The sequence below is a fragment of the Podarcis cretensis genome, assembly GCF_951804945.1.
Source record: "Podarcis cretensis genome assembly, chromosome: 10".
NCBI classification, from domain to species: domain Eukaryota; kingdom Metazoa; phylum Chordata; class Lepidosauria; order Squamata; family Lacertidae; genus Podarcis; species Podarcis cretensis.
The window spans coordinates 5405800-5425534 of NC_137179.1; the positions used below are offsets into that span (position 1 = coordinate 5405800).

At 48.5% G+C, this 19735-nt stretch overlaps 1 protein-coding gene across 1 annotated transcript in view; it reads right to left on the reverse strand.

Annotated features, from left to right (window-relative positions):
• Positions 1–19735, reverse strand: part of UBE2H (ubiquitin conjugating enzyme E2 H) — a 69419-nt gene that overhangs the window by 17617 nt on the left and 32067 nt on the right. Inside the window, exons 2-3 of the mRNA XM_079993151.1 lie at positions 12724–12800; positions 10119–10193 (exon numbers count right to left, since the gene is read on the reverse strand). Of these exons, the coding sequence (XP_079849277.1) occupies positions 10119–10193; positions 12724–12800 (152 nt within the window). The remainder of the gene's footprint in view (positions 1–10118; positions 10194–12723; positions 12801–19735) is intronic.

A 19735-nucleotide genomic window follows, 5' to 3' on the forward strand; every position in this document is an offset into this window, starting at 1 on the left:
AGCCTTCTGCGCAAGGAGAGCGTAGGCAGCGGAGGACCCTTACTCTCCCCACTGGTCCCCGGCGAGGAGTCATGGGACCGCCTCACCGCTTCCCCCATCTGCCCCCCTTCTCCACTGGTGCTACGCTGATTCTCTTCCCCAGAAGATGGGCTGCTTCTCCCAATCCCAGGATGCTCTCTGGAATCCCTCTGGATTTTGCTCTCTCCCTCCGGCACTGATGGCAGTTCCCTGACACCAGCAAATAGACTTTTTGTCATTGCTGACAATCTCCTCCCTGAAAAGACTTCTGTACCTGCATTATTTCCCCCACCTTCTGCAATACGCTATGAGTATTGTAAACTAAGGTTTATAATCCAAGTACAAACCTTGGCGGAGAAGCAATCTTTAACCACGGCCAATGAACCATGGTTAAGTTGCTGGGCTCCATTCGCACATAACACCGAGCCATGGCTTAGCACATCATCCACAGTTTACACAACATACTCCTATTCTTTTCTATATGGGGTAATTCACAGAGTGTCCTCCTATTACAAACCTATTACAAAAAAATAAAATGTAAAAAGCAGCAGAAAGGCACTTTTTATAATTAATGTTTATATCAAGCATCTGGTCATGTGAATCTGGTTCTGTAAGCTACACTGAGAGCTTTTAAAGTCCAAAGGTGGGTGTGATGGGATGATGAGCTGCTTGTGCGTAAAAGCTTAGTCCCTCAGGGTTTGCTCAGCTTAGCAAAACTCTGTCTTTAGCGGAGCCCTTAAGCATGGCTCCCTCAGTCGCTGGCAGAATCCGACAGTGGGCGTTTGCGGAATCTCTTCCAACATAAAAGCTCCTTAACGGAAACGCGTCTTCTGGACTCTCGGCGTGACAGTTTCCGGCGAGGTGTGGGTGTCCCTATAGGAGGTCCTGAAACCTCCTCACTGTTTTCGCTGGAAGTGTCCCAGAGCCCTTTTTCCGACTCCCTTTCCCTCGGAGCTCCTTCTCTTCCCCTGCTGGTTCCTTCCTCTGCTGTTAAGTCTCTCCTAACCTCCTTGAGCCCTTCCACCACCTGCTCTGATGGCAGTTCCCTGACAGTGGGGTATAAATCCCTTGATTTATAGGCATATATATTTATATGCATTTATACGCATTTATATCCCTTGGCTGACACTGGTGGCGCTGTGGGTTAAACCACAGAGCCTAGGACTTGCCGATCAGAAGGTCGGCGGTTCAAATCCCCGCAACAGGGTGAGCTCCCGTTGCTCGGTCCCTGCTCCTGCCCACCTAGCAGTTCGAAAGCACCTCAAAGTGCAAGTTGATAAATAGGTACCGCTCCGGCAGGAAGGTAAACAGTGTTTCCGTGCGCTGCTCTGGTTCCCCAGAAGCGGCTTAGTCATGCTGGCCACATGACCCGGAAGCTGTACGCCGGATCCCTCGGCCAATAAAGCGAGATGAACGCCGCAACCCCAGAGTCGTCCACGACTGGACCTAATGGTCAGGGGTCCCTTTACCTTTATATCCCTTGGTTACGCAGAGTGACCAAGGAGAAAAAGGTTCAGTCTTCAAGGGCTGGGATCAATCAGGGAAGGTAGCCCTCCATCCCAGGAATTCCGTGGGGTGGCTGCCAAGGGGACTGCTACCCTTGGGGTAGCCAAGGGCAAAACCAGCCCTCCAGCACCAACTAGATGTTGGATCTGCACCCACACAGAACCTGTGAAGTGTGTATGGGGTGTATGGGAGAATGTGCGTCTGTGCAGAGGTGCACCGCATTCCCAAAGCTCTCAGTGGACACCTCCACTTGACAAGCTGCCCATCACAATGACAGGCATTTGCAGCACAAACAGTAATTAGCAGCAGCAATGCCTGGGAAGCAATTAGCATCTAGTCACCACGGAGACCTGCCACCTTTTTCTGCCCGATTACCTTGGGTTCCCTCGCTGAAAAGCTGGTGGCGCCTCTCTTAATGAGGTACTGAGCAGCGTGGGCTGGTTCAGGGAGTCTAGACAGAGCCTCACGCCGCCGCCGTCCCTGTTCCCGGCCACCAGCCTCCCAACCTCCTCCGTTATCAGAGCTCTTTTGAAAAATAAATAAAAGGATCTTTTTATAGAATCCGTATGGAGGGAGAGAGAGGGCTCTGGGAGGCAGGCAGGCGACTGCTGAGTCTCTGAGAGGTGCAAGCAGAGGCACAAAGCCAAACTTGCAGAAGGGCAAGCCGTCCTGGCAGTGACGCTGGAGCCAGAGGCAGTCCTGCATGGAGGCCAGTTAAGAGGCAATGGCTTCAGGCAATGAATGTATCACACCATTGAAGGAGGTGAAGATAGAAGGGGAGACACCTGAGCCGTGGGGGCCACAATTCCCCAAGGAAGGTCTCCTATGTCACAAGGCCCCTCCGTCACCACCTGCCTTCCTGCAAAGAAGGGTGGCAGCCCCGCCGCTTATAGCAGCATTTCTCAAACTTGGGTATGTGACTGTTCTTCAGACTACAGTTCCCATCATCCCTGACCACTGGTTTTGCTTATTAGGGATGATGGGAGTTGTAGTCCAAAAAAACAGCCCGAAACTGTAGTCTGTTCTTCAGACTACAGCTCCCATCATCCCTGACCACTGGTTTTGCTTATTAGGGATGATGGGAGTTGTAGTCCAAAAAAACAGCCGGAAACCCAAGTTTGGTTTGACTACCCTACTGTCAGGCTGACACCTACGTTCTCCTACAAATGGACCTTGAGCTTGTTTTGGAGGTTCTAGCAGGGGAGCGCAGCTATTGTATACCCTTGACCGAAGAACGGTACACTCCTTGTATCTGGGATGGTCGTCCTCTTCCATCGAGCACGCAGCTTCGGGAGGGACGCACATGGAGCGGTGAGGGAGGAAGGGGACACCCGCCCAGCCAGCCAGATCAGCCGAATTAACCCTGGCGATCAATGGGGTGGCACAGCCAGATCGCCCTCACATCCAAAAACAGTAAAAATTTAAGGATGTCCAGGATAATTCACCACAAATAGTAGTTCAAACTTTTTAATCTATTATCATCTCCTGACACAACTGGAACAAATAAAGCCAACTCACGAGGAGTTAAAGAGACATGCAAAGCGGGCACATCTAAGACAAAATCTAAGCCTATCTGAGAAAACAACTCCGAGCGTGATCAAAGAAACTATGCCATCCACGGCCATGCCCCATCAGAGCCCTTCCAGGGCATCTCCAAAAACCGCAGATAGAAGCGAGTCGGTGACCCTTAACACTGATGTGAATTCGCCGCAGGATCGGCTAGCTTTGTGTCCAAAAAAAGGATGGAACTTGGTTCTCATTCCTCAAAAGCTCGTTTTGGCCAATTATCCGAAGCCGTTGGGCCCATGTGCTGGGATGGATCTCATGAAGCACCTTCTGTCCATTTTAAATGGCATTTTATCAGGGGTGGTAAAAACATCTGACACAGTTGCCACAGGGTAGTTATATCAAGACCGTCACTTGGTACGAGCTCTGATCACGTTTCTAGATCATAACCTGGCAAATTTTATTTTTAGAGCAAGAAATCTATTCAAACCCGAAAGGATAGAGCTACTAAGAATTTTTGAAAACAGAGCACCAATATCTCCCCTCGAAGCTCCCAGGGGTGATAGGATGCTCAGAACAGAGGATCAAAAAGAAAAAACCCAATTTGGGAAACGCTGGTTTATAGGCATCAACCAGGGCTGGGGACTCTGCAGCCCCACTCGATGTTAGGACTCCAAAGCCCATCAGCCACAGCAGCAAGTATGGCCAAGGGTGATGGGAGTTGTAGTCACCCATAGCTTTTGCCCTCTCCTCCTCGGGCACTGAATCTTGCCTGCAGCCATCGCTGCTCGGCGTCCCTCCCTTCTCTTAAGAAACCCTCCAACAGGAATCCTGCATCCTTGCTCCTCATTGCCACTTCTTCCTCCTCTTGGCTGCAACACATCTGGGACCACTTCCCTGGCCTTGCCACTCTGGAGGTTCTTGGCTCCTCTCTCTCGTCCCTAACATCTACGAGCCACAATGTCTATGGTTCTACCATCACTTAGGGTGGCAAGGAGCCTCTGGACGCCAGCGCTGGGCATCACAAATAGAAGGGGTGCAGATGTGCTCAACTTCTGCTTGTGTTGTTTGGGCTATGAGAATAGGATGCTGTACTAGATGAGTCACTGGCCTTAACCCAGCAAGGCTGTTCTTACTATCTTATTCTCTGCTGAGGACAATCCTAGTTGAGATCTTCTTCTTGTTGTTTTTTAGGTAAAAGGGCCCCCTGACCATTAGGTCCAGTCATGACCGGCTCTGGGGTTGCGGCGCTCAACTTGCTTTATTGGCCGAGGGAGCCGGCATACAGCTTCCGGGTCATGTGGCCAGAATGACTAAGCCGCTACTTCTACAGGTATGTTTTTGGAAAGCAAGAAAAGCCAAGACTACAGGTTCTTTAAAAAGCCAGACCAAGTGAATAGCAGGAAGATCAGCGGAGGGAAGTGAACCACAAATGCTCTCCTTTGGGCAATTCCTGTACTTAAACCATGGGTAGGCAAACTAAGGCCCGGGGGCTGGATCCAGCCCAATCGCCTTCTAAATCCAGTCCGCCAAAGGTCCGGGAATCAGCATGTTTTTACATAAGTATAATGTGTCCTTTTATTTAAAATGCATCTCTGGCTTATTTGTGGGGTCTGCCTGGTGTTTTTACATGAGTAGAATGTGTGCTTTGATTTAAAATGCATCTCTGGGTTATTTGTGGGGCATAGGAATTTGTTCTTTCCCCCCCCTTCAAAATATAGTCTTATTTCAAGATAAGGTCTGAGGGACAGTGAACCGGCCCCCTGCTGAAAAAGTTTGCTGACCCCTGAAAACTCACCTAAAAAGAGCAAAATGACAGTTACACACATCAATTGGTTCCCTAGTCTGCGTTTGCTAAAGTTGGTAGGGAAGCAATTCCAAAGACAGTGGAACTCCAAAGGAGGGTAACTGTGCAGGCTGCCCTTACTACAGAGCGATGTGAATCACCTATCCATTTAGGCTGCCGAACTACCATTTGTGTTTGTTGGGAAGAACGTGGCAAGAATAATGAGATGCAGGTTCTGTCAGAAGCTAAAGGCTTGGGGACATCCTTTAGTCTCCTGCAGATGTGCGAGACATACTGAGCGGTAGGTGCGGTGCCAACAACTCAGAAACTGGATGCGAGATGGGGACAGCTGAGTGGAAAATTCCCAAGATTCTGCAGAGTCACCCCTGTAAAGTGCCTGCTACACGTGTACAAAACGGCAAACATTTGAGGGAAAAGAAGAAGTTGCCCTCATTCTTGTCCAAATATTTCAAGGCTCAGATGCCCAGCTTGTTTCTAAGTGAAGTCTAGCGTCCAGATCAAGGGAAGTAATAAAAGGTAAAGGGACCCCTGACCATTAGGTCCAGTCGTGACCAACTCTGGGGTTGCGGCGCTCATCTCGTTTTATTGGCCGAGGGAGCCGGTGTACAGCTTCCGGGTCATGTGGCCAGCATGACTGAGCCGCTTCTGGCGAACCAGAGCAGCGCACGGAAACGCCGTTTACCTTCCCGCCGGAGCGGTACCTATTTATCTACTTGCACTTTGAGGTGCTTTCGAACTGCTAGGTTGGCAGGAGCAGGGACCGAGCAACGGGAGCTCACCCCGTCGTGGGGATTCGAACCGCCAACCTTCTGATCGGCAAGCCTTAGGCTCAGTGGTTTAACCCACAGCGCCACCCGCGTCCCTTAAGGGAAGTAATAGACCCACTCTATTTTGCCTTGGGTCAGACCACACCTGGAATACTGTGTCCAATTCTGGGCACCACAGTTTATGAAGGATGTTGACAAGCTGGATGATCAGGGGTCTGGAAACCAAGCCTAACGAGGAACAGCTGAGGGAGCTGGGGATATTTAGCCTGGAAAAGAGAAGACTGAGAGGAGCTATGAAAGCTATCTTCAAATATCCAAAGGGCTGCCACATGGAAGATGGAGCAAGCTTGTTTTCTCCTGCTTCAGAGAGCAGGACTCGAATCAATGGCCTCAAGTTACAAGAACGGAGATTCTGACTCAACATCAGGAAGACCTTTCTGACAGTAAGAGCTGTTTGACAGTGGAACGGACTCCCTTGGGATGTGGTGGAATCTCCTTCCTTGGAGGTTTTTAAGCAGAGGTTGGATGGCCATCTGTCATGGATGCTTTAGCTGAGATTCCCGCCTTGCAGGGGGTTGGACTAGATGACCCCTGGGGTCCCTTCCAACTCTACAATTCTATGATTCTATCTACTCCTGAATGGGGTAACTGTGCCCCTGAAGGACCGGGTGCGCAGCCTGGGAGTCATTTTGGACTCACAGCTGTCCATGGAGGCACAGGTCAGTTCTGTGTCCAGGGCAGCTGTTTACCAGCTCCATCTGGTACGCAGGATGAGACCCTCCCTGCCTGCGGACTGTCTCGCCAGAGTGGTGCATGCTCTGGTTATCTCCCGCTTGGACTACTGCAATGCGCTCTACATGGGGCTGCCTTTGAAGGTGACTCGGAAACTACAACTAATCCAGAATGCGGCAGCTAGACTGGTGACTGGGGGCGGCCGCCGAGACCATATACCACCAGTCTTGAAAGACCTACATGGGCTCCCTGTACATTTCCGAGCACAATTCAAAGTGTTGGTGCTGACCTTGAAAGCCCTAAACGGCCTCGGTCCTGTATACCTGAAGGAGCGTCTCCACCCCCATCATTCTGCCCGGACGCTGAGGTCCAACTCCGAGGGCCTTCTGGCGGTTCCCTCATTGCGAGAAGCAAAGCTACAGGGAACCAGGCAGAGGGCCTTCTCGGTGGTGGCGCCCGCCCTGTGGAACGCCCTTCCAGCAGATGTCAAAGCGATAAACAACTACCTGACATTCAGAAGACACCTTAAGGCAGCCCTGTTCAGGGAAGTTTTTAACGTGTGATATTTTACTGTATTTTTGGTTTCTATGGAAGCCGCCCAGAATGGCTGGGGAGGCCCAGCCAGATGGGCGGGGTATAAATAATAAATTATTATTATTATTATTATTACTTGAGAGGTTAGTTCCGAGTGCTACTAAAAAATCTGGCATCTGTACACATTTCCGTTCAACAAATGCAGCGCTGGTTTTCTTAACAGGCAGATGTGCGGCCGGCTTTCCTGTAGCTGCACAAACTCAGCTCCACCCTAGGTGGGTTTTTCTCCCAAGTGGCGACACTTGAGTTGGCTGAGGACGCAAGCCTAGGCCCACCCTAGAGAACGCCGTGTGTTAAGTGGGCTGACAGTACTTGAAAAGCAAATTAGGAAAGAAGCAAAGCACACTGAAAATAGAATGCAGATACACTATGCAAAGGTCTATTTTAAGTAATGAAAACAGCCACGGCCTGCTGACTCAAACCAGGATGTTAGGCTGGAAGAGGAGGCCGCCTGTCTTGTCCAAGCATCTTTAGGAGACGCATGACGTCTCCACACCGCTTCTCCCTCAAGCTTCTCCTGTTCCCTAGATGGAAGAGTCCTCATAAGCACCTCTGTGGCTTGACATATAAACCTGCCCTTAAGTGGAAATGCACAGTCACTGCTGAGGCGGCACCTCCCTTTTCAAAACTCCAGGAAAAGCATGTCGAGACTTTGCTGCAATTCACTGCGGCCCCCAAGTTCATGTTTTAAAACTGTTTAGCAACAAAACCCACTGCTTGGAAACTGTAAACATGGGTTTGTCCCATACTCAAAGTTGCATCTGCTAAGAAAACAATGAAAGCAAGTCCCAGTGCTCTGTCATGCTCTAATGCAGGCATCCCCAACCTAGAATCATAGAATCATAGAATCCTAGAGTTGGAAGAGACCACAAGAGCCATCGAGTCCAACCCCCTGCCAAGCAGGAAACACCATCAGAGCACTCCTGACATATGGTTGTCAAGCCTCTGCTTAAAGACCTCCAAAGAAGGAGACACTCCTTGGCAGCAAATTCCACTGTCGAACAGCTCTTACTGTTAGGAAGTTCTTCCTAATGTTTAGGTGGAATCTTCTTTCTTGTAGTTTGGAACCATTGCTCCGTGTCCGCTTCTCTGGAGCAGCAGAAAACAACCTTTCTCCCTCCTCTATGTGACATCCTTTTACATATTTGAACATGGCTATCATATCACCCCTTAACCTCCTCTTCTCCAGGCTAAACATGCCCAGCTCCCTTAGCCGTTCCTCATAAGGCATCGTTTCCAGGCCTTTGACCATTTTGGTTACCCTCCAGATGTTTTGGACTACAATTCCCATCATTCCTGACCACTGGTACTGTTAGCTAGGGATCATGGGAGTTGTAGGCCAAAGCATCTGGAGGGCCGCAGGTTGGGGATGCCTGCTCTAATGGGACTGACCAAGACACAGAACCCAGGGTGAGAATTCGTAGATGCTCAGGTGCTGTGTCACTGTGGACTGAGAGAAGATTTAGCCTGTGCCCCACTTGTGTCCTTAGATGAACTCCTTTACTTTCAATATGGGGAGGAGGGGTGAGCCTTCTCACTGCCTGATCACCCCTGGCTTCCAATCTGTTGTGCCCTCCTGTCCTGTAGGTGGCACCCACATATCAGCATATTGCCTTCTCCCACTCAAGTACGCCAGAGCTGATGACTCATACAGGAGGTCTGGCAGTGGGGGACACCAAGGAGGGTGGAGAAAAGCTCCCTCCCAAGTGATGGGGGGTGGAGAGAAACAACCACACTGTGCCCTGCCCTGAATTCTATGGGCTCTTATTTTGGTCACAATGAGGAGAATTTTGTAGGGAAGAATTTGGGGAGAGTGAGACAAACACCATATACTTTTAAAACCTGTAACTTTTACCGCAAGGAAGCAACCCCACCCTCAGCAAGCATAGAGCCACTGAGCTTTCAACTTTGGCAGTACTTAAGAGAGCCTGCTTGGGATCTGGGTGGCGCTGTGGGTTAAACCACAGAGCCTAGGACTTGCTGATCAGAAGGTCGGCGGTTCAAATCCCTGTGACGGGGTGAGCTCCCGTTGCTCGGTCCCTGCTCCTGCACACCTAGCAGTTCGAAAGCATGTCTTTTTTTTTTTTAAGATATTTATTAGAATTTCCAAATTAATACAAAAAACAAAAAACAACCCACAAAAATGCACAAAAAATGACAAAAATACAAGAATACAAAATTAAAAAAACAGTTAAAACAAATATAATTTCCATTACTTATTTCCATTAACTTGTTTCCCAGACCTCCTCTCACCTCACCCTTTTGTATTCCAATTCAAATTCTTAACTCAGCAAATCCTTATTATAACTTATTGTAACTTATTATAACTCATTATTCAACCTTTACGTTACAGCTGGTAACCACTTACGAAAGCATGTCAAAGTACAAGTAGATAAGTAGGTACCGCTCTGGCAGGAAGGTAAACAGCGTTTCCATGCGCTGCTCTGGTTCGCCAGAAGCGGCTTAGTCATGCTGGCCACATGACCCGGAAGCTGGATGCCGGCTCCCTCGGCCAATAAAGCGAGATGAGCGCCGCAACCCCAGAGTCGTCCGCGACTGAACCTAATGGTCAGGGGTCCCTTTACCTTTAAGAGAGCCTGGTTAGTCAGGGCGACAATATCTCCTGCATCCATTTGGAGAAAAATGCATGGTTCCTAGAAATACGAGCTTCTACTTCTCAGGCCTACAGATGTGCTTTCCCCTCTCACTGGACGATGCCATGTTCACTGCAGAAAGCCAGCTGTGCGGCTGCACAAGGACTGATTGTCCTGCTCAGACGCATGGACCAGTCAACACACCTGCATCGTTCTGATGGTGTGTCTGTGTGTTGCGGGGACTAGTAGTGCTAAATACCACTTCCAATTTCTTAGTCTGGAGCTTCCTGGTGCTGCTCAAATGCAGAGAGGCAGGGATGAGTAGAAGGAGTGCAGAGAGAAGATCAAAGATCAGGGCACATCAGCTACATATATGAAGCTTGTAGTCTAGAGACCAGAGGTTCGTTCTCTCGGCTCCTGGATGGATGGGTCCAAGCTCTGGAACATCTGACCATTGTTCAGACATTGCCATCTCACCTCTTTACTTAAACAACAACAACCTTGCCAGAGTATTATCGATAATTTGGAAAAGACTGTGCAATTCCTCTAGGAGTTAAACAAGCAAGAAAAATGGTAAAAATTTGAATCCATTACCTATAGATGGGGATTTGAAGGGGTATTTGTCAGGAAGGTCCACTCTAACTTTCCACACGCCACCTTCGTACGGTGCTGCAATCAGGGAAGGAACACGGTGTTAGCTGCACAAACTTGAACCAACATCTTCAAGCATGGTTTGCATTCTTAACCATAAAGGCACATAAAGGACTGAATCTAGATCAAGGGAAGTAATAGTGCCACTGTATTCCGCTCTGGTCAGACCTCACATGGAGTACTGTGTCCAGTACTGGGCACCACAGTTCAAGAAGGACACTGACAAACTGGAACGTGTCCAGAGGAGGGCAACCAAAATGGTCAAAGGCCTGGAAACGATGCCTTATGAGGAACGACTAAGGGAGCTGGGCATGTTTAGCCTGGAGAAGAGGAGGTTAAGGGGTGATATGATAGCCATGTTCAAATATATAAAAGGATGTCACATAGAGGAGGGAGAAAGGTTGTTTTCTGCTGCTCCAGAGAAGCGGACATGGAGCAATGGCTCCAAACTACAAGAAAGAAGATTCCACCTAAACATTAGGAAGAACTTCCTGACAGTAAGAGCTGTTTGACAGTGGAATTTGCTGCCAAGGAGTGTGGTGGAGTCTCCTTCTTTGGAGGTCTTTAAGCAGAGGCTTGACAACCATATGTCAGGAGTGCTCTGATGGTGTTTCCTGCTTGGCAGGGGGTTGGACTCAATGGCCCTTGTGGTCTCTTCCAACTCTATGATTCTATGAATGATAACTCATTTGCTTCCAATGGGGCTTTTTGCATAAGACCTTCCCAATGGCACGGTGCCTTCAGCTTTTTGGACTGCCCTATATTTAATGACCATACACACACACAAATACTTGGCTTTTCCAAGGGGCCTGGGTAAAAACCTAATCCAGAGCCTTGTGAATTTCCGTATTTACACAGGGTCCTCCCAAAACTCACCATCAAATGAAAGCTTACAGTGATGGACTACACAACAAAGATCAGTTTTGGTGCTTGTTAGCATCATAAAAATATTGATCCACAGCAATGGATCCTCATGATTTTGACAAAGGATTGTGAAAGCCAAACCACCAGCAGACCACAGAACACAAATGTGTATGCAGAGGTGACCTACGATTTGATGGTGCTTTTGAGGGGATCACTTAGGAGAATCCATAAGGATCGGTGCCCCAGATCCATGATTCTTATGGTTTGGTCAGTGGAGCCAGAGGAGACCTGTGATTTGATGGGAGGTGGCAGCAGGGAACCTCTGGAGAAAATAGTATGCCATTTTAAGAGGATCCATTCTACCTGGTCCAAAGTGTGTGCATTTGCCCCTTCTCTCTTTCATCCAATTTTCTCTCCCTTCCTCAACTGTTTCCTTTTCCTCTTCCAACTTTAGTCCCAGTTTCCTTCCCTTCCCAGCGTCTGCCCGGACACTTAGGTCCAGCGCCGAGGGCCTTCTGGCGGTTCCCTCGCTGCGAGAAGCAAAGCTACAGGGAACCAGGCAGAGTGCCTTCTCGGTAGTGGCGCCCACCCTGTGGAACGCCCTCCCACCAGATGTCAAAGAGATAAACAACTACCTGACATTCAGAAGACATCTGAAGGCAGCCCTGTTCAGGGAAGTTTTTAATGTGTGACATCTTAGTGTATTTTTGGTCTTTGTGGAAGCCACCCAGAGTGGCTGGGGAAACCCAGCCAGATGGGTGGGGTACAAATAATAAATTATTATTATTATTATTATTATTATTATTATTATTATTATTATTCCCTGCCATCTTCTTGGTCACTCTGCCTTAGAATCATAGAATCATAGAGTTGGAAGAGACCCCAAGGGCCATCGAGTCCAAGCCCCTGCCAAGCAGGAAACACCATCAGAGCACTCCTGACATATGGTTGTCAAGCCTCTGCTTAAAGACCTCCAAAGAAGGAGACTCCACCACACTCCTTGGCAGCAAATTCCACTGTCGAACAGCTCTTACTGTCAGGAAGTTCTTCCTAATGTTTAGGTGGAATCTTCTTTCTTGTAGTTTGGATCCATTGCTCCGTGTCCGCTTCTCTGGAGCAGCAGAAAACAACCTTTCTCCCTCCTCTATGTGACATCCTTTTATATATTTGAACATGGCTATCATATCACCCCTTAACCTCCTCTTCTCCAGGCCTTCCATCCAACAGCTCTAGTGCTGACCTGAGCTTTGAAAAGTGGGGGAAAGGTATAACTTTTTCAGCTTCCTCTTCCGGTTCTGTGTACTTTTCCGAGGTGGCTGGGGAGTAAACCACCCTTGCCACCTCATGGTGACCACAGCAGCGAGCAGAAGGAATGGGAACCTGGTGGCTTTTGTGTAGGTGCCAGGCAAAGTCTGCAAGGGCACCCCTGCACTCGCAGGTGCCAAAGTGTTAGCCCCAGCCTCACTGTAAGACAGGACATGTTTCATGAGAGGCACCGGGGATGGGCATTTTTGTAAAAAAGAAACAGGGGGAAAACCAAAAACCCACCCAAACCCCTTCCTTTCTTCTCAGTGGTACACTTTCCTGGCAAATCAAAAAATTATGTAGAAAGTGCTTAAACCCCCCCCCCCCCAAAAAAAACACCTTAAGTATCACAAATGGTGGGGAATATTTGCACACTTACTTCCTTGTGGTCCATAGAACTTCACTACAAATTCGTTGAGACCTCCTAGGATTGTGACTTCATGTTTACTTTCAATACTAAATGCACGCAAGTCAAGGAAACGTTTGTCACGTGTGTGAGGCTTATCAAACCTGCCTCTTGAGAACCCTGGCACCCCGGGAACAGCAGATTGTTAGAATTCCTTTACCAGCAAATCTGAAATAATCCTCTCATAAATGAAGCCCCTTCAAAATACGTCTGAGGCTGTTTGCCGTGGTTTAAGCAGACCCAAAGTACCTGGCCAGACAACACAGGTGAAACACAGTTCAGGATATAAAGGCTTGAAACCCGTAAATGACTTCAGGTTACAGATTCCAGCATTGGCTTCATTTCTGTATCGAGAGCTTTAAGATCGGAGGAGTCTGCTGGATCAGGCCAGTGGCCCGTCTAGTCCAGAATTCTGTCCTTAGTGGCCAACCAGATGCCTGTGGGAAACTCGCAAGTAGGACCCCGGGCACAAGAGAAACTCTCCCCTCCTGTGATTTCCAACAACTGGTCTTCAGAAGATCTGCTGCCTCAAATTGTGGAGGCCAAGCAAAGCCATCACGGCTAGCAGCCGTGAATTTGTCCAATCCACTTTTCAAGCCATTCCAAGTTGATGGCCATCACCGTCTCCCGCATGAGCAAATCCCATAGTTTTAACTATGCGCTGTGTGAACCAGCACTTTATTTTTTATCTGTCCTGAATCTTCCAACATTCAGCATCTCTGGGTGCCCACGAGTTCCCAGTGCTACGAAAGGGTGGGGGAGAAGCTTTTCTCTACAGTGGTATCTCAGGTTACAGACACTTCAAGTTACAGACTCCGCTAACCCAGAAATAGTACCTCGGGTTAAGAACTTTGCTTCAGGATGAGAACAGAAATTGTGCTCTGACGGTGCGGCGGCAGCAGGAGGCCCCATTAACTAAAGTGGTGCTTCAGGTTAAGAACAGTTTCAGGTTAAGAACGGACCTCCAGAATGAATTAAGTTATTAAGCCGAGATAGCACTGTATTCAGGGATGCAGGTGGCGCTGTGGGTTAAACCACAGTGCCTAGGACTTGCTGATCAGAAGGTCGGCGATTCGAATCCCCACAACAGGGTGAGCTCCCGTTGCTCGGTCCCTGCTCCTGCCAACCTAGCAGTTCGAAAGCACCTCAAAGTGCAAGTAAATAAATAGGTACCACTCTGGCGGGAAGGTAAATGGCGTTTCCGTGCGCTGCTCTGGTTCGCCAGAAGTGGCTTAGTCATGCTGGCCACATGACCCAGAAGCTGTACGCCGGCTCCCTTGGCCAGTAAAGCGAGATGAGCGCCACAACCCCAGAGTCGGCCACGACTGGACCTAATGGTCAGGGGTCCCTTTACCTTTTTACCACTGTATTCACTTTCTCCATGCTGTGCATAATTTTATAAGATTCTATCGTGTCAGCTCTTACTCATATTTTCTCTAAAGAATCTCCTATGCTGCAAGCTTTCTTTGCGGAGGAGTCATTTGGTTGTCTCTTTTCCGAACCTTTTTCAAGAAGCTGACCAGAACTGCACACAGTATTCCAAATGGGATTTGTATTCCAACAGATCGGTGTAACGGCATTACGGTACCTGTAGGTATCCTTCCTGATTGTCAGGGAACTGCCATCGGAGCCAGAGGGAGAGGGAGGGCTCCAGAGGGATTACGGAGAGCGTCCCGGGAGGGAGAGAGGCAGCCCATCTGCTGGGGAAGGAAATCAGCGTAGCACCAGTGGAGAAGGGGGGCAGATGGGGGAATCGGCGAGATGGCTCCATGACTCCTCGCCGGAGACCAGCGGGGAGAGCACGGGTCCTCCGCTGCCCACACCCTCCCTGCGCAGAAGGCTTCCACGCAGGGAGAGTAGGAGGAGACTGGGCGTCAAAGAGCTTCTTTGCTGGAAGAAGTTCAAGAAACACCCACTGACGGATTCTGCCAGCGATTGAGACAGCCACGGGTGAGTGGCTGTCCGGACAGAACAGGGTTCACCCAGGTAACTCAGCCAGGTGTGGCGACGACTTACGCACAAGCAACCCCTAGAACCATTACACTGATGATCCCCAGTATGGAATTTCCCCTTTTGACAGCTGCCGCACACTGGGCCGACAACTTCATCAAACTCTCCACTATGATCCCTGGTGAATCACCACCAGTGAAATAAAGATTCATTTATTTATTTATTGCCCCAGCACGCATCGCCTTACTCCTGTTCACAATAAATTATATTTGCCATTTTACTGCCCATTCATTCATGGGAAAGGCGGGTGGAATTTGAAGGAAGAGACCACATTATGCTATCTCTCTTACTGTGCAGGTGTATCTGAGCTTTCTGCAGAAAGGCAATAAAAGGAAATGCTTTAAATGCAAATACCAGAAGTCACCTTTGGCAACACACTGTTTAGCCAAGAAATCCTGAACACCCAAAACACGCCATACAACTTTCGGTGCTCTGAAAGAAAACCAACTATCCAGTCATCCTTTGAATCTGATGCTTGTACATGTTACTTTAATTTTTTTTTTTAATATTGTGCTTTAATGGTTAGAATGATAATAGTAATAAAATGCCCACTGCCCTGAGTCTTGAGAAACAACTGGCTACAGCGTAAGCAAGCCTTAAACAAATAATCAAAGCTGGCAGCCCATAACAAATTCTCACCAGCCTGCCTGCCCATACCTAGAATCATAGAATCATAGAGTTGGAAGAGACCCCAAGGGCCATCGAGTCCAACCCCCTGCCAAGCAGGAAACAGCATCAGAGCACTCCTGACATATGGCTGTCAAGCCTCTGCTTATTAACCTAAGTTATTACCTAAGTTATTACCTAACTTATTAACTGATATTCTTAAAAAGGGGAGGGGAGAAAGATAATCAAATGTTGCACAGCTTCTCTGTGTGATCTCTTACTCGCTGCAGGAGCTTGAAATAAAACCACAAGCTGGTTCTGGGCCAGGTTGGGATGAGCGACTTCAGTTCTGCCCCAACTCCTTCTAAAAGGTGTACATTTGCCAGAAAGGGAACTGGATGTGCAACTTTCAAGAACAAAGTTGTGTATCCTGGCTCCCCCCCCTTTTTTTTCCCATTCGGTCCGCTTAAGAAAGCAATACTCAAATCTGGAGAAAGTGGAAATTGAGACACAAGTCAAATGTCCCAACAAAAGCCAACAGACTGATCAGAGTGCAGATTTACTCCAATCTCAGAGCTTTAGAGAATAATAATAATAATTTATTTATATGCTGCCCATCTAACTAGGTTGCCTCAGCCACTCAGGGGAAACGTGCTCGTACGAGGCAGCCTTGGTGCAAACACCTCTGTGGCGTTGCTCGACTCTCCCACCCAAACCTGTTCTAGCTCTCCACACCACTTCTGCCAAACATTATTCCGAGAAATGTGTCTGCACAACGTAACACAGCCAGGATTCTGATGCCGTCGGAAGGATGCAGAAAAGCCTGTGCAAATATTTGCTGGCAGGAGAAGATCTACGTACGGCTCTTGGAAGAGAAACAAAGAAGAGACTCCAAATGAATTCTGACTAGATTGTAAGCCACCGTCTCTTGACCTTGGAAAAGTTTCGCTCTGCTGTGGACGAGGGGGAAGAGATACCAGGCCCCGCACAACTGCAAGCCGGATGTCATAACTATGGCTCAAAGCATGCTTGTGCGAGTAGAAGCTAAACTTATGCATGGATGTGTGTGTTCATGTATGCATGTGTGAAACTCTGATATTCCCCTACTGCAGCTGCAGTCCTCTGTGCCACACCGAATGTTGCTTCGATGAACCTCTTTTTTCTTTTTTGAGATGAGGGTTAGATGAGGGACTGCCAGTGAGAAGCAAAGCACTAAACCCCCCCCCCACCCTCAATGAGAAGCAATTTACAATTTTGATCAAAGTCCGTATTTACAATGCACTGCAGGAACATAAACACCCGAGAACATTAAAGGTAAAGGTAAAGGTACCCCTGCCCGTACGGGCCAGTCTTGACAGACTCTGGGGTTGTGCGCCCATCTCACTTAAGAGGCCAGGGGCCAGCGCTGTCCGGAGACACTTCCGGGTCACGTGGCCAGCGTGACATCGCTGCTCTGGCCAGAGCCAGAGCCAGAGCCGCACACGGAAACGCCGTTTACCTTCCCGCTGGTAAGCGGTCCCTATTTATCTACTTGCACCCGGAGGTGCTTTCGAACTGCTAGGTTGGCAGGCGCTGGGACCAAGCAGCGGGAGCACACCCCGCCGCAGGGATTCGAACCGCCGACCTTTCGATCGGCAAGTCCTAGGCGCTGAGGCTTTAACCCACAGCGCCACCTATCCGAGAACATTACCCCTTGCAAAATATCTAATATACAGTCATACCTGTGTTACGTCTGCTTCATGTTACGTTCTTTCAGGTTACGTCCCGCGGTGACCCGGAAGTACCAGAAAGGGTTACTCCCGGGTTTTGCCGCTCGCGCATGCACAGATTCGCAAAATGACATCACACGCATGTGCAGAAGTGGCGAATCACAACGCATGCATGTGCAGATGTGCCACTGTGGGTTGCGTTCTTTTCATGTTGCGAACGGGCCTCCGGAACGGATCCTGTTCACAACCAGAGGTACCACTGTATTACATTTCTATCATTGCCGGAGTCACCATTCAAACGACAGTCCTATCCTTTTATCGTGACCCAGGTCAGCCAACTGGGGTATGTTACAGCAATGCTTTGCCCTTGGAGACCATGTTTTCCAGTTCAGAGCTCTTCTGATTGCACTAAGGATAGCTATTGATTGATTATTTAATTTCCATACCACATGATATATTAAAAATATCTATAACAGTGTACAAAAAAACGAAGCGACAACAGAAAAGACTTAAGTATTACAAAAATAAACAGTCACATATAACATTTTTACATTAATATCAACTTACTAATGTATATAAATGAGTATCAATTAATTTTCCTTCTGACGCAGCCTCCCTCTCCGCCTCCAGCTTCTCACCCAAGGTCCAAACAAGCTCAACCACCAAAGTCTCACAACGAGAAGAGCTCATGGAAACAGCAGCCATCACCCTAGTCTCGCACTCTAGACTTGCTTTTTTATCGAGGGCCTTCGGGCGGTTCCCTCGCTGCAAGAAGCCAAGTTACAGGGAACCAGGCAGAGGGCCTTCTCGGTGGTGGCACCCGCCTTGTGGAACGCCCTCGCATCAGATGTCAAAGAGAACAACAACTACCAGACTTTTAGAAGACATCTGAAGGCAGCCCTGTTTAGGGAAGCTTTTAATGTTTAATAGGTTATTGTATTTTAGTGTTTTGTTGGAAGCCGCCCAGAGTGGCTGGGGGGACCCAGCCAGAGGGGCGGGGTATAAATAATAAATTATTATCATTATCATTATTATTATTATTATGGGCAGGCCCAAGGTGGATGGCAATTCCTCAGGCTCCCTCCCCTCAGCTGTGTCTCATTTCAGTTGCAGCCTCGCCCCACCCAGTTCCAGGAGCAGCAGGTATGTTGAATTTCCCAGGGGGTCCAAAGGGTGGAAAAGCCCCCTATGGACTCACAGCTCTTTCTTCTCCTACTCCTCCAGCTCCATCCTGGGAGCTTTCATCACCTCGCACCTTCCATCAACAGGGAACCTCTATACGTGGACTGGCTACCGGCTGGCCTTGTTTACACATAATGCTAAGCCAAACTGAGGCTTAGCACAAATAGCAAGCACAGTAAGAAAACTGTGGCCGGTTTATTTAAAAGAGTCTGTAAAATAAAACCTATAAGCTTTGCTCCTCGCCCACTCCTGCAGCACTACCAGAGGATAAGCCACAGTATGGCTTAGCAGCAGGGGTCACCCAACTTTTTCAGCAGGGAGCCAGTCCACTGTCCCTCAGACCTTATCGGGGGACGGACTATATATATATTTTTTGGGGGGGGAAATGAATTCCTATGCCCCACAAATAACCCAGATGCATTTTAAATAAAAGCACACATTCTACTCATGTAAAAACACCAGCAAGGCCCCACAAATTACCCAGAGATGCATTTTAAATAAAAGGACACATTCTACTCATGTAAAAACACACTGATTCCCAGACAGTCCCTGCACAGGATTTAGAAGGCGATTGGGCTGGATCTGGCCCCCGGGCCTTAGTTTGCCTACCCATGCTTAGCAGTACAGTGGTACCTCGGGTTAAGAACTTAATTTGTTCCGGAGGTCCATTCTTAACCTGAAACTGTTCTTAACCTGAAGCACCACTTCAGTTAATGGGGCCTCCCGCTGCTGCCAGAGCACGATTTCTGTTCTCATCCTGAAGCAAAGTTCTTAACCCGAGGTACTATTTCTGGGTTAGCGGAGTCTGTAACTTGAAGCGTCTGTAACCTGAGATACCACTGTAGAGAAAAGCTTCTCCCCCACCCTTTCGTAGCACTGGGAACTCGTGGGCACCCAGAGAAGCTGAATGTTGGAAGATTCAGGACAGATAAAAAATAAAGTGCTGGTTCACACAGCGCATAGTTAAAACTATGGGATTTGCTCGTGCGGGAGATGGTGATGGCCATCAACTTGGAATGGCTTGAAAACTGGATTGGACAAATTCATGGAGAGGGCTAATGACGGCTGCTAGCCGTGATGGCTTTGCTTGGCCTCCACAATTTGAGGCAGCAGATCTTCTGAAGACCAGTTGTTGGAAATCACAGGAGGGTAGAGTTTCTCTTGTGCCCGGGGTCCTACTTGCGAGTTTCCCACAGGCTATAATCTGAGTTTCCCACAGGCTATAACCTGAAGCATATGTAACCTGAAGCATCTGAAACCCGAGGTACCACTGTATAAGCGAACCCAGGTTCAGGGTTTTTATTCCTAACAAACAATGCATGGCAAGGTTACATGGTTACAGCTTGCAATGTGCATGGGGTGAGACAAACCACAAGCCCAACAAACCACAAGATGCAACCAAGTGCTACAATCTGGGCTCCAGACTCCGCACGGCTCCTCGACCATTTGCAGATGCAACTCAGATAGGATTTTCACCC